The sequence below is a fragment of the Coenobita brevimanus genome, chromosome 22 (assembly GCF_032717465.1).
Source record: "Coenobita brevimanus isolate Jiangsu-jjx chromosome 22, ASM3271746v2, whole genome shotgun sequence".
NCBI classification, from domain to species: domain Eukaryota; kingdom Metazoa; phylum Arthropoda; class Malacostraca; order Decapoda; family Coenobitidae; genus Coenobita; species Coenobita brevimanus.
Genome location: NC_136975.1, coordinates 37442045 through 37455930, shown reverse-complemented (window position 1 = coordinate 37455930; position 13886 = coordinate 37442045). Strand labels below are relative to the sequence as shown.

The 13886-nt window shown below is 41.4% G+C and overlaps 2 protein-coding genes and 1 pseudogene across 2 annotated transcripts in view; 1 reads left to right on the top strand and 2 right to left on the bottom strand.

The window, feature by feature from the left end:
* The window catches only part of LOC145392469 (uncharacterized), a 91094-nt gene extending 85516 nt beyond the window's left edge, over positions 1 to 5578 (bottom strand). The window contains exon 1 of the mRNA XM_080266866.1: positions 5443 to 5578. Within this exon, the coding sequence (XP_080122992.1) occupies positions 5443 to 5578 (136 nt within the window). The remainder of the gene's footprint in view (positions 1 to 5442) is intronic.
* A 6848-nt stretch (positions 5579 to 12426) lies between these two features.
* LOC145392468 (uncharacterized) lies at positions 12427 to 13512 on the bottom strand. The gene has a single exon (XM_080266865.1). It carries the CDS (start codon positions 13510 to 13512, stop codon positions 12427 to 12429), a length of 1086 nt encoding a protein of 361 aa, XP_080122991.1.
* A 110-nt stretch (positions 13513 to 13622) lies between these two features.
* LOC145392466 (centaurin-gamma-1A-like) overlaps positions 13623 to 13886 on the top strand; it is an 11924-nt pseudogene continuing 11660 nt past the window's right edge.

Below are 13886 nucleotides of genomic sequence, written 5' to 3'. Positions count from 1 at the left end.
CATCGTGAGCAGGGTAAAATGCAGTAACAAGGGTAGAAAATGCAGCAAGAAAAAAGCACCTTCCAATGCGAATTATGCGACTGAGTGGCGCTGTGGCGAGAGAAATTTAAATAAAACATCACGTGACACCAGAAGCGTTTTTAATTGGGCGGCATCACGATCACATCACGATAGCGGGCGGGGAAAGCTACTTGATCAGAAGTTTTCATTGGCTATCATCATCATGGGAATGTCCAGTATGACTGTGTTGGACCGAGGGTGATCGTGCTAGAGGGGAACTCTGCGGATTTGGCCCACTTCTCGGAGCTCTGTGCGTGTTATGCTAACACACTCGTGTTGCAGTAATTAAATCGTATTGAATAATACTAATTATTTGCTCTCTGTGCTGGACTAATGCGTGTTGGACGCGAGGGTACTGTATATATATATATATATATATATATATATATATATATATATATATATATATATATATATATATATATATATATATATATATATATATATATATGTATATGTATATACATTAATCACTCCAATATCCGGATCAATAGAGCCATCGGTAGGTTCGGATATTGGTTTTGTCCGGATATTGGGCCCCAGCTTATGGACTTGTACTTACGGACCCTAACACAGAGAAACACCTATACAACTCCCTCCGGACATGCATAGCACCTATTTAACACCCAAATCACACCAATAAGGCACATAAATGACTGAAATAAATGCAATAGACACATAAAATGTGGGTTTAGAAGTATGTTCATACATTAATAAACATTCTGGTACTTATGGACTCTAACCGAACCTAATCTAACCGAACCTAACCGAACTCTGAAAAACACATTCCTACTGCACATGCATGAGGTAAGTTTAGTATGGAAAGAAGTACAGTATGACACTTTCTGGTAAGTATAGTATGGGAAAAAATACAATATGAAACATTATGGTAAATATAGTATGGAAAATAGTACAACATGAAACATTTTGGCTACTTACAGCAAGTCCCTGGCCACCTCGATGAATAACCGCCTCCTCTCGGACTCTGACAGTAAGAACGATTTCCTGAAGCACTTGCACTACACTCTTCCTGAAGTCTTGCACTGAACTTAGTCACTAACACACAGAAGTCCGTTCTTTTCACAGTGTTCACTTTAGTCCAAATAATGTTCCAATAAATTTAAGTGTTGCACATTAACTTTTCCCAAGTTTTTTAAGTTTCCAAAGCCAAAACAAAGAAGGTTAGTTACATTAAATTTCTTTTCTACTTAGTCTTTTCTCCCAACTTGAAAACCTTAACACAACACACCGTTTTCACTGCACAACACTCAAAATTCCCGTGTGGTCTAGTGGAGAAGTTCTTGCTGTTTATTCACTGTCAGAGCCCGAGAGTATCACTGGCAGGCGTCCAAGGGGTGCATCGGTGGGTAGTGGTGATGGCGTACCGACTACAGAAGACTCTGAAGACAGCCGCAGAACTCACGTCGGCGGTGACTCCACTGTAGCTGATGTGCTGGGCTGTGGCTCGGAGCATGAGGGCCTGTCTTGGGGAGGCAACGGAGTGGAGACCAGGGCTTGGCACAGCGGGGGTCACGGGCCTGAAAAAACTGTCAATCGTTGACTGACGCAAGGACCGACGATTCTGGCGATTGATGATGCGCTGCCGGAAAGCACGCACTTCCTCCACGAGTCCCAAGGGCCCCATCTCCCCTGTCGCAGTCCGGGTGTTCCAGGTAGTCTAGGACGAACTCTAGATGTTCCCGGAGTGCGCTCAGCTTGGGGATGGCTGGAGTAGTGTCCTGCTGGTCGGAGTCTGCATCATCATCGCCTTCGTCGTCGGACTCTTCAAGTTCTGGACTGACACCAGCAACCGAAGACGCGATCTCGATATCAGACAACGTCTGATACCCAGGATCGCCTCGTCGTCGTCCAACCACTCACGAACATCGTCCACATCAACATCGTCGCCGTGCGTACGTAGCCGTGCATGGAAGTCATCCACGTCAAACCCTAGGAAATCGTACTCCACATCTGTTCCGAGAAGCAGACGAGACCAACCATTTTCAAGAGTTTTCACAGGGACTTCCTTCCATGCACTAGCCCAGTTGTACAGCGCAGACTTGATGTTGTAGCGGCGAAAGGTTTTCCAAAGTCCCGCTTGCCTCGAGTGTCACGTCCTTCCCTGCGCTCGTCCTCGTCCTCGAGAACCACCATCACCTCGTCCAGGAACTTCCGACGGTACAGGCGCTTTGTTGCCACGATCACTCCTTGGTCCATTGGTTGAATGAGAGCAGTCGTATTAGGTGGCAGAAACATGCACCTAATACGGCCATTCTCAGCAACCAAGTCCTTGTCGCACGGGTGGGCAGGTGCATTGTCGAGGAGAAGGAGAGCCTTTACCTGGTCGCGAGGAATTCCCAGTGTCTTCGTCTGGTAATGTATGACCTCCTTGACGAAGTGATGGTGAAACCAGTCTTTGAAAATCACAGCTGTGAACCATGCTTTCAAAGAATGGTACCATACGACAGGAAGGACATCCATCACCCCACGAAGGCACCGAGGCTGCTTTGCACGGCCAACAATAACGGGCTTAAGCCGGTGCATGCCGTTAGCATTGGCACAACACAAAGCAGATATCCGTTCCTTAGAAAGCTTGCGGCCAGGTACCCCGCTTCTCCGTCTCATCGGCGAGAGTGTTCGTTGGCACCGAGCGATAGAATAGGCCAGTTTCGTCAGCGTTATAGACTTGACCGAGAGTGAGGCCCTCCCTGTCGATCAAGCCTTTCACCTTGTGCCGAAACTCGTCCACTCCATCCTCGTTAGCGTCCAATGCTTCGCCATGTGCTTTACGGTTAGTAAGGCCATGTCGCAACTTGAACGCGAAGAGCCAACCCTCGGATGCCTTGAAGTCTAGGGCGTCGTGAAGCCTTGCAAACTTCTCAGCAGCAGCCTTCAGCTCCGTTCCACGTACCATCACACCAGCTGCACGTTGCTGTCGATACCAAATCAACGTGGAGCGGTCGATCTCTGCATACTTGGGAGTAAACATAACCTTCCTCTCCACTTGTCGTTTGCTTCTCGACGAGAAGTCAGCCGTGTACTGCATGAGCTAGTCTCGGGAACGCTTGATATCAAACAAAGTCGACCGGGCCAGGTTGAACTCGTGGAGAATGCTGAGAGGAAGACCAACCCGCATCAACCTTCTCCAATATCTCCCGTTTCTTCTCCAGATTCAACACCACTCTCTTCCTTTTCTCAGGAGGCGGGGCCATCATCACAAACACTAAGAGTAGGGAATAGAGCAGAAGGAGGCCATGCAGCAAGTACGGCACCACCACAAAAAGCGAGCACGTGGGCAGCCATGACGAAGAGCGTAGGTCTTGTCGCGGTGAGAGACAGGGCGGGAAGTGTGGATGATGCAGCGGCGCTCTATCGGACGTTGTAGGAATGACGAACCAAAAGAATGCTCTCACTCGGCGCGCGCGGCAAGTTCAAATTACGGACGGCAAAAAATCGATTTTTTTCCAATTTTTGGATTTTCGGACCATTTTGGGAATGTTTGATCCCAGGACGATAAGGTTCGGTTAGTGGGGATGTTCGGTTATTGGGCGTCCGGATATTAGAGGGATTACTGTATATATATATATATATATATTATATATATATATATATACTGTATATATATATATATATATATATATATATATATATACTGTATATATATATATATATATATATATATATATACTGTATATAAATATATATATATATATATATATATATATATATATATATATATATACTGTATATATATATATATATATATATATATATATATAATGCACATGAAAGCTACACCTTTTTATGTACTAATGAGCACTTCAGTGAATGTCTAGATGCTCAAACGTAGCCGTAGAGACAAGTGGAAGCAATGTCATTTTTGGTAATTTTGTGCGTTGCTGAAGCTGTCCGTCATCCTCAGTGACCCCCATCATCACCCATCACCCTTCACTTCATCACCGCACAACACTACGCATCACTTAGGTTTGCACTATGGTGTATGTGTCACTTAGCGCTTGAATATAATTATTTTACAGACATTATAAAATAAAATAGTGTCATACCGAGGAGTGAAAAACTAGTCAGTAATAGTAAATAATGCTAAATGCAACAAAATATATTTACAGTGTATAGCTTATACCAGACACTTTCATTTTCCACATATTTTATTCACTTACAATTAGTTTCTTTCACTTATTTACATTTTATGAATAATTTTTCTAAAAGTTGACGAGTGTGTGAAAGTCACGGTTGCAGTTTCCCAGACATAAGCCAACCTGACACTCTGGGCACCATGTTGTCACTTTCCTTCGTACCTGCTCACATCTGCTAGTGTTCATGTAGACATAACAGGAAGCTAAAATGATGAACTACCAACCTCAAGCATGAGTGGATAAATACACAAAGTTCTCGGGGCAGAATGCAGGGAGCAACTTATGAAATAGAATTGTGGAATTTAAAATGAATGCAGCAGTCAGTCAATAAGTCCAGTCAGTAAGAACATAGCAGTTAAAGGGTTATGTTCAATGAATCAATGACTTTTATGGCAACATGGAGGCAGCTGAGGGCGATGACAACACCGCTTCAATTGCCTCCACACTGGACACTGAGAGGTTCCTGAAGAAGGCTGATGAGGAGAAAGCAGCACAGAGGCGGCACCATGAGGAAGCAGCACATTCGCCTCGTGCTGAGAGGTCATAGTCCACCTCAAGTCTCGGAACCCCTCTCCACTTCCCTGTCCATTCAAGCAATGTTGCCTGTCAGTCAGTAAGGTAAGAACCTTACAACAATGCTCACTTCCATTAAATATGTGTTGCACTAATTTCTTTTCCAGGTTGTTAGTGTTTGCTAGCGACCAGTTTGATGTTAGTGTTTGCTAGCGACCAGTTTGATGTTAGTGTTTGCTAGCGACCAGGTTGATGTAGATTTGGGGGTAAGGGGGACAGCTTTTCCAAGATAACAGACTCATAAGTAATTTTCCCCATAAGATTAGTAAATCCTAACTTACTGAAATCTAAAATTGTGGCATGTGCCCAGTCTCGTGAGACTGAGATTTAGGAGATTCCACTGTAGCTTAAAGAAAATTAGTAGAGGTGACCTAATATAAGAACATACTATAATGTATGGGTTATTTTTATGAACTGTTCTGTTGAGGCATGAAGGCTTGAGCTGTTACAGGAAGGAGCAAGTGTTAAACGTGAATGAATGAATTATTATTATACCAGTAGAAGACAACTGCCAATCATGTATTATCCCCTTTGAGGTGCAAGGACACAGGACTAGGTTCTCACAGCCCAGTTCATTTAACCCTTCCAGTCACAGGCCTCTTAAATATAATGAGAACTGCTTGTACATACTTTCAACAGATTCCACACATCTTACCCTGGGATGGTCTGACTTCTCCCGTGGCATCCCACCCATGCTCACGAGAATGTTCCTGCAGGAGGGACTGCCGTCTTCTCGCCTCATCCTCAATCATCTGCAGCCGTGACATCTCCAGGGCTATCAGCAATTCCATGCTTGAGTCACATCCACCCCATGAAGAGGAGGATGTCTCATTCTCTTCTATATCAAAAAAGAGAAAATATTAATTGTTTCAATCCAGCAGCATATTTTGTAGTCTTATTATTTCCTGACAGCTTAATTCAGATTAGGAGCAACCTATTGGTAACTTTTCAGAAAAAAAAAAAAAAATATATATATATATATATATATATATATATATATATATATATATATATATATATATATATATTATATATACATACATATATATATATATATATATATATATATATATATATATATATATACATATATATATATATATATATATATATATATATATATATATATATATATATATATATATATATATATATATATATATATATATATATATATATATATATATATATATATATATATATATATATACAGTATATATATATATATATATATATATATATATATATATATATATATATATATATATATATATATATAGTATATATATATATATATATATATACATAGAAATACCCTCGCGTCCAGTTAACGGTAATATGTGTCATGCATGGGTCTGTATGTGTTGGACCAAAAACATGTTGGACTAACAATAGAGCTTATAGGGGGAAAAATGAATTATGTCAGCAACACTAGGAAAAGTCACCCTAAATACCTACCATATACCCTCATACATATACTTTGGGTACTATTGTAATTATAATAAATGGTACTTGTAAAGCTATGAATGATAACTAACCTTTTAGGATAGTGTTGGTGGGCTTGCCTGGGAATGGAAGGTGGTAGCTCCAAGGCTGTAGTTAGGTCCATTAAACTGGGTCCCCGGAGGATGGCTGCTGGCGTCACTAGCTGGTAAATGGCTGTTGCTCCTCCTCAACCTTTCTCATAAATCCTTCGAGAAATCAAACCTCCCTCATAAATCCTTGAGAAATCAAGCACTCAGAATAATCCTTCGGGAAAATGCATGCTTCTCACACTGTTGCCCAGAGCCCACGTCTCGTGACTGTGGAAAGTGATCGCTTGTCGCTTCTGACTCGGTAGAGAATAAGGAGACAGCAACTTTCAGTTTACAAATTGGTACACACGCCAATGAGAAAAGGGTTTCAAAACGATTGATATTTATTCTAAAAATATTAATATGTATCTCAGTGTCAGGCTAAATGTTCAATGCTGTAGTACAATACATTCTCTGTCGAGTCCCATGGGTTTTGGTCACACTGTTTTGCCCGATCGTATATCTCGGCAGGAATCCATCCAGATGAATTCCTAAATGCCCCGTGGTATCGTCGGGCAAACCCAATTTTTACCACGTTACTGTTCCGACATTTACCATCAGTATCCCTCGGCAAACCTGGTATGAAGTGCTATGTGATAATAACCTTCGCTGCCAGGATCTTGTCTTAACAGTTTTTTATTATGATCCACGTTGGCTTCATTCATGCTCGTAGGCCTTGGCCAATGTCAACTTTCCTCTCCCCTTTCTTCTTCCTCTGCGATGCTTTCTAGCTTGGTGGCCTGAGGGAGGTGCCGACGCTTCTTGGGGTTCTCGAGGAAGCTGCTCTCCTAGGCATCGTGAGGCAGGGTAAAATGCAGTAACAAGGGCAGAAAATGCAGCAAGAAAAAAGCACCCTTCCAATGCACAATTATGCGACTGGGGTGGCTCTGTATGAGGTGGGGAGGAAATGTAAACAAAACATCGTACGTGACACCAGAAGCATTTTAATTGGGCGTGCATCTACGATCACATCACGATAAGCGGGGCTGGGAAGGCTACTTGACTACAGAAGTTTTTCATTGGCTATCATCATCGTGGGAATGTCCAGTATGGCCGTGTTGGACCGGGGGTGATCGTGCTAGAGTGAACTCTGCGAATTTGGCCCACTTCTCGGAGCTCTGTGCGTGTTATGCTAACACACTCGTGTTGCAGTAATTAAATCGTATTAAATAATACTAATTAACCCCTACACCGCAGGCATGTTTACCGATGTTTTGCTTGTGCCGTGGGGTTATTCGGGCTCCGACAGATTCTCAAAAAATATTTGCCAAAAATCAGTTATTAGTCCTAGAATATTAAAATTACATATGCTTATGGCACATACCTTCAGCTTTCTCCTGGAATGTTTGCTGAGCCTTTGTCAGTTACCATAGGACTTGTGGAGACCTCTGAAGTTGGGTAACTTGAAGTCTCCACTTTACCTTCCCGACAACCACGTAATATGATTACCTACAGCCAGATATTAACCCCACTATAAAAGCACTTTACTCTATGATTTTCAAGTAGTTTGGGATCCACTACTCCAAAAAAAACCCACTGAGAAAGCAATGAAAATTACAGCGAGCGTCTGACCGTCGCACTGGCAACTAGTTCGCTCTTGGTAATCTGTCATTTTATTATTCATGTAAAACCACTCACACTTTATATTTCTATTACTATATAACACTTAGTATATATATCTACAGTCTTTATCCACAAGTTTCCCTTCAGTAGTATTAGTCTATTCACTCACTGTAGGGATTCAATTTCTTTCAGTAAAAGTCACGTAGCATTAGCACTTTCTCGTCCTGTATACTAGCACTGAGAGTGAATGTCACTTTCATCTTCACTCATCATAACTCATAGTATTCAGACATGCTAGAAGTGAAACTTTCACTTTCATTACTCCTAGGGTATATACTCGTATTCTTATAATACTACTCATTCACATTTCTATTTACGCTTCTCTATTTTATTTTACGTTATTTACATTTCTATTTTATTAACACTGTGTTATGCACTGTCACTTGAAGTAACTTATAAACTATTTTCCATTGTTCAGGTATATTTACATTCATTACTTTCACTTGCCTGTTTACATATTATTTACCTACATTATTTACAATTCCACTTGCACTGTTTTACTCAACAGAAAGATACGTAGTCACTCTTTTTTTATCAATTTGTCAGCCCTTTACCTCTTTCCACCGAAGGTTTAGTAGGGGGTAAAGGTCACAGGGCCCCTTTGCATAGAGGTGAAAAAGTCCCTAGGGAAGCCAGCAAGAAGAAACAGAGACGTACCTCCACTTCGGGAAGACAGGGAAGTAAACTGATAAGGGAGGGCCGGAGTAGAGGCCTACTTAGGGGGATATTCAGTGCTACCAATGCTCAGCTCTTGAAACAGCTATGTGGGGATAGGCACTGAAATGATTGGCAGGAAATCTAGACAATACATTATAAATTAGGTAGTTCCAGGTGAGATGTAAATATCACTTAGGCTTCCTCCCTTCCCTCCTTACATGTATATTTATATTACAAAAATAGATTATACGGCATATTTCAAGGTAAAAACAGCGAAAATTAGGCGAACGAGTGCCACGTGAGGTGTTGTCAGGTGATAATTAGCCAATTCCAGGTGTATGGCACTCTCATTACCTTTATTTTCTTTCTTGTATATATTATTTGGTATAAGAATAGGGGACATAGGAGCTTATTTCAATCTGGATGCAAATCAGTGAAAAATTACCAGGGAAGATTTACTTAGCGTATTGCACTGGCAGACAGGCAAGAGGATAGGGTAATGGAGGGGGTAGGGAGGGGGGAGTCAAGAACGGGGAGAAATGGCTAAATTGTCAACAATGGATGAGGAGTACCAGATGGGATTAGCAGTGCTGACTAGTGTTGGACATTGGCATGGTACTGGTAGATGATTCAAGCCCCACTTGCGAAGCCCGGGTGAATTCAAAACAGCACACAGAATCATAAAAGCGACGCCCCGCGACGGTATGATCCCTTGCTCCCAAAGCGTCACGAAAGTGACGCCCGCGGTTAAGGGGTTAATTGCTCACCGTGCTGGACTCGGTGTGTATACTGGACTAACGCGTGCTGGACATGAGAGCAGAGAGTATATATATATATATATATATATATATATATATATATATATATATATATATATATACATATATATATATGTATATATGTGTATATATATATATACATATATACATGTATATATATATATATATATATATATATATATATATATATACATATATACATATATATATATATATATATATATATATATACATATATATATATATATATATATATATAATATAAATATATATATATATATATATATATATATATGTATATATATATATATATATATATATATATATATATATATATGTATATATATATATATATATATATATATATATATATATATATATATATATATATATGAGGCGCTCCATATAAGAAGGGTGAAACGAGCCAAAATAAAAAACGTCAGAAAACGCAGTCATCTGTCATGGTTTTGGAAGTTAGAGGGAAGTTTAACTGCATTTTCTGCTTGTAATGTATAAAGTATTGATGTTCCATCACTATTAATGATAAAAAACAAAAAAGTAAGAATAACCCCAATGGACTTCCCACAATAGTGAATAATGATGAAGAAATAAGAAGGGACATTGGGCCGACTCACGTCACAAACGCTCCGAGAGCGATCGCTATGAATACGCGCTGAGTACGCGCTGCCAGAACATCATTCTCAATGTCACTAAAGTTTCCTTCATTCTTATTGTAATACTTTTTAAAGTATGGCCAAAACTCAAGTCATAATAATAATAATTACTAATAATGACACTACTAGTATTATTACTACTACTACTACTACTAATAATACATGCTTCCTGCCAATATTCATTCTCAACATCACTTCACTTACGTTTCCTTCTTTCTAATAGTAATAATAATAATTTGGGTAAAAACTTAAATAATAATAGTACTAATAATGACACTACTAGTACTATTACTACTACTACTACTAATAATGTACGTGATTCCCGTAATATTCATTCTCCGCGTCACTTCACTTAGTTTTCCTTCTATCTAATAGTAATACTAATAATTTTAGGATTAAGCTGAAGTAATAATAGTATCAATAATCGACACTACTAGTACTATTACTACTACTACTAATACTAATAATAATAATGACGCCTTAGAGGCAAGACAACCTGCATGTGTTAAGAACCCACTGGTTACTGTTCCAGAGTAGTACTGCCTGGTCGTGCCAATATTATTAATGATACTAATCCAGAAATACTAATATTAATAATTAATCGTAGTTGACTGAACCTACCCACAAGTAATAACTACGGAATACACTTTAGTACTGCATGAGTAAACCAGCCTTACAGAAGGCATCAGTAACAATAATAACAACAGCATCACGCTATTATTACCTGTATTATTCTTATTACTAGGGCTTGAATATCATTACCTGTATTGTACAGTAATACTAGTAAAATGTTATGGCTGTGATAATACTAATGATAGTACTACTACTACTACTACTACTAATAATAATAATGACAATACGAATAATAATAATAATAATAATGGGAGTAATAATAATAATACTAATAATAATACTAATAATAATAATAATAACAGTAAGTACTATTAATAATACAGTAATAGTAAGTACTGCTATTACGATTATTATTATTATAGCAATTTAACACTCACCAGTAATGGGTGAAGGCTGAAGTTCATGATTGTGTTATCCATGATGCATAAACAGTTCCAGGTCATCAACAGAAGAGGCATTCGATTAATCCATTCCATAATCCATTAAGCGTTCAAGGTCGTCAACAGTAAGGCCAGATGTCATGGTGTGGGAGGCACGGCACTATTCCAATGGCACATAATCCATCAGAATATTATCAGGATCCTACTGTGCCTCGTCAGTGTCCTCGTCAGAAGCACCACCTGCGTGCCTAAGGGAATCCTGGTGGTCAAGGAGGTCAGTAAACCAGGCTTTGGCCTGGTCACCAAGAAGCCCAGCCAGAACATTAGATCTTGGCACTTCTCCTCAGACAAACAGACGGGCATCGGGGGTATTTGCAGGTGAGTTGCACAGTGGAGAGGTTGAATCGTTGACGACTCCAGGCACCTCTCCCTTTCATTAGCCTGAAAGCTTTCTGGATGTCTGCAGGAACGTCGTCAGGGTTGTAGTCACTTTTGATGATGTAGCCTTCAGGGTAGGTGTTGGCCACAACCAGTTGACAGGCCTGTGAAAACCCGAGGCACTTACGTCGATGAGATGACTCCTGTGGTGTGCCTTGACGTCAAGGAAGTCCTCCGGGTGCATTGCAACCACAGGGAACCTCTTTTTCACAGCAGAGCGAATGATGTCCATGTAGTCATCTGGTGTTGCAATATCACTCTGCCTTCCTGATTTTCTTTTCAACTAGAGCAGAAGGCTCTGTCACAGAACGAGTACGAGTGGCCACTTTTTAAACAAAAAGAAACCATGAACTCTACCCAGAACAATAGCCTGGAGTGGACCAGTCGGCAGTGCCATGAGTAGCATCATGTCATGTTTTTATTTGGACCCGCTGGTGTCACAAGTATCATGCGTAGTTGCACAAAGTCCTGCTTTTGAATATCCATTTTTCTTCCGATCCACTTCATTACACAGCTGGCCATGGGTCTGACCCCTCGTCCTGCCGTGCCCTCATTCCACACGAACATAGTGCCCTCCTTCTCCCATTAAGGTCGTACACACAAGAAGTTATACACCCACATTTTCCTTTTATAATAGGCTATGCCAGTAGAAAGAGCGAGGGCACGGCAGATTTTGTTGCAAGTCAATGCACACAACCTTAACGATTTCATCAGTACCACTACTTGCAAGTTCCTCTTGCTGGCGAAGCAAAGTCCCGTGGCTTTCCTGTGCTCACCTTTCTTGTGCTCCCTCAGACTTGCCTGCAGGTCCTCAGTGTTTCCGTTGTCGTCACAGAGCACACTTTATCATCACTTCGTACTTGGCACAGGTGGTACACACGTCAGGTCTCGGTGGCTGAAGTACTGTGTTGTAATGTTTTGGTGAAGATGTCATGATAAAATCGCTCGGACACCTTTTCTTCACCTTTATAGTTTTCGTTCATCCACACCAAGTAACGTCCATATAGTTCACTAATGTTGCCACCACCCTCTAGGTATTTGCGGTGTGGGGCGTGACACCGAGAGTAATGGCTAGCAGTGATGGGAAGACTTTTGATGTGCTTGTGCACATGTGCAAGACGATTGCCTCTGATGGCCCTACCTGACGGGTGCTGGCCACGCCTATTATTAATGGGTGTGCCATACGGGGATGTTTTTCTTTTCAGTATTAGGAGATGCACTTTCTTCTCAGTGATGCCGTGGATGGCAGTGAACCCTTTCCGACACACTGGAAACTCCCTCTGGTTCACCTTCACATTATACACATAATGCACTGGCCTCTGGCTCGTTTCTGCCGCGGTACGCTTACGTTTCACACCCTGTTCACGTATCATAGACTGTAAGTAAGCATTTTGTGCATTATAGTCACCCACAGCCCAGAAACTTTTAAAAATACTGTCAATATTCTCCCTCCCCACTTTCTCAAAACACCCGTCAGCACATGCAGCACCGATTTTTCTGGCTGGTACACGCTTTTTGGTGGTATGGCTAATGTATTCTTGGCCAAGATTCCGCCGTTTTTTGGCCACATTTTGCTGCCATGCCTCCTCATTTTTCTCCCTCACTCGGCCCCTTTTCTCTGGCCGCACAACACTGCCACTCGTACCGCCAAGATCGCCCAGTGCCACCGCATGGCCACACTCACCGCCACTTTCTGCACTAGGCCTTACACCATCAGAAACACTATCATCACCACCGCCGTCATTATCATCACACTCGCTTTCATTGCAAACGAGATAACTGTCACTAATATCAGTTAATTCGGGCACATACGTGGGATCGTCTGGGTCAGAATCACTGTATTCCACTATCCCATAGAACGAGTGCTTGCTTAGGGTATGACCTTCATCACCACTCGTATCACTTTCTTCCCGAGGACGTGATGGCCCTTGAACACTTTCCTCATGATCCAGCTGCTTTCCTGACATTTTTGGCACAGTTTGAATGAAGTTGCACTAGTATGTCAAGGGAAAAAAACGAAAAAGCTAAGAGCGTCCGTGCTAGCTCCGCAGCCGGGAACAAAACAAAAGGGACTGTCATGGCCGCCCGCATACTGGGCTCCCATTGGCTGCGGGCGGTCACGTGATGGTAAGCGGAGGTTCTCATTGGCTGATACAGCCCCCCCCCGCCACAGGACGAACGCACACAGGATACCCCGCCATTGTAATCCGGGTGGTTGCCCCGGGGAAGTCCCCAATAAGATAGGCGACTCGGCTCGGCTGGCGCCATTATTCTGACGGTACGAAAAGCCTCTCTTATTGGGATTTTCTCACTCAGCACTGATGCCTGCACTGATGGTCAA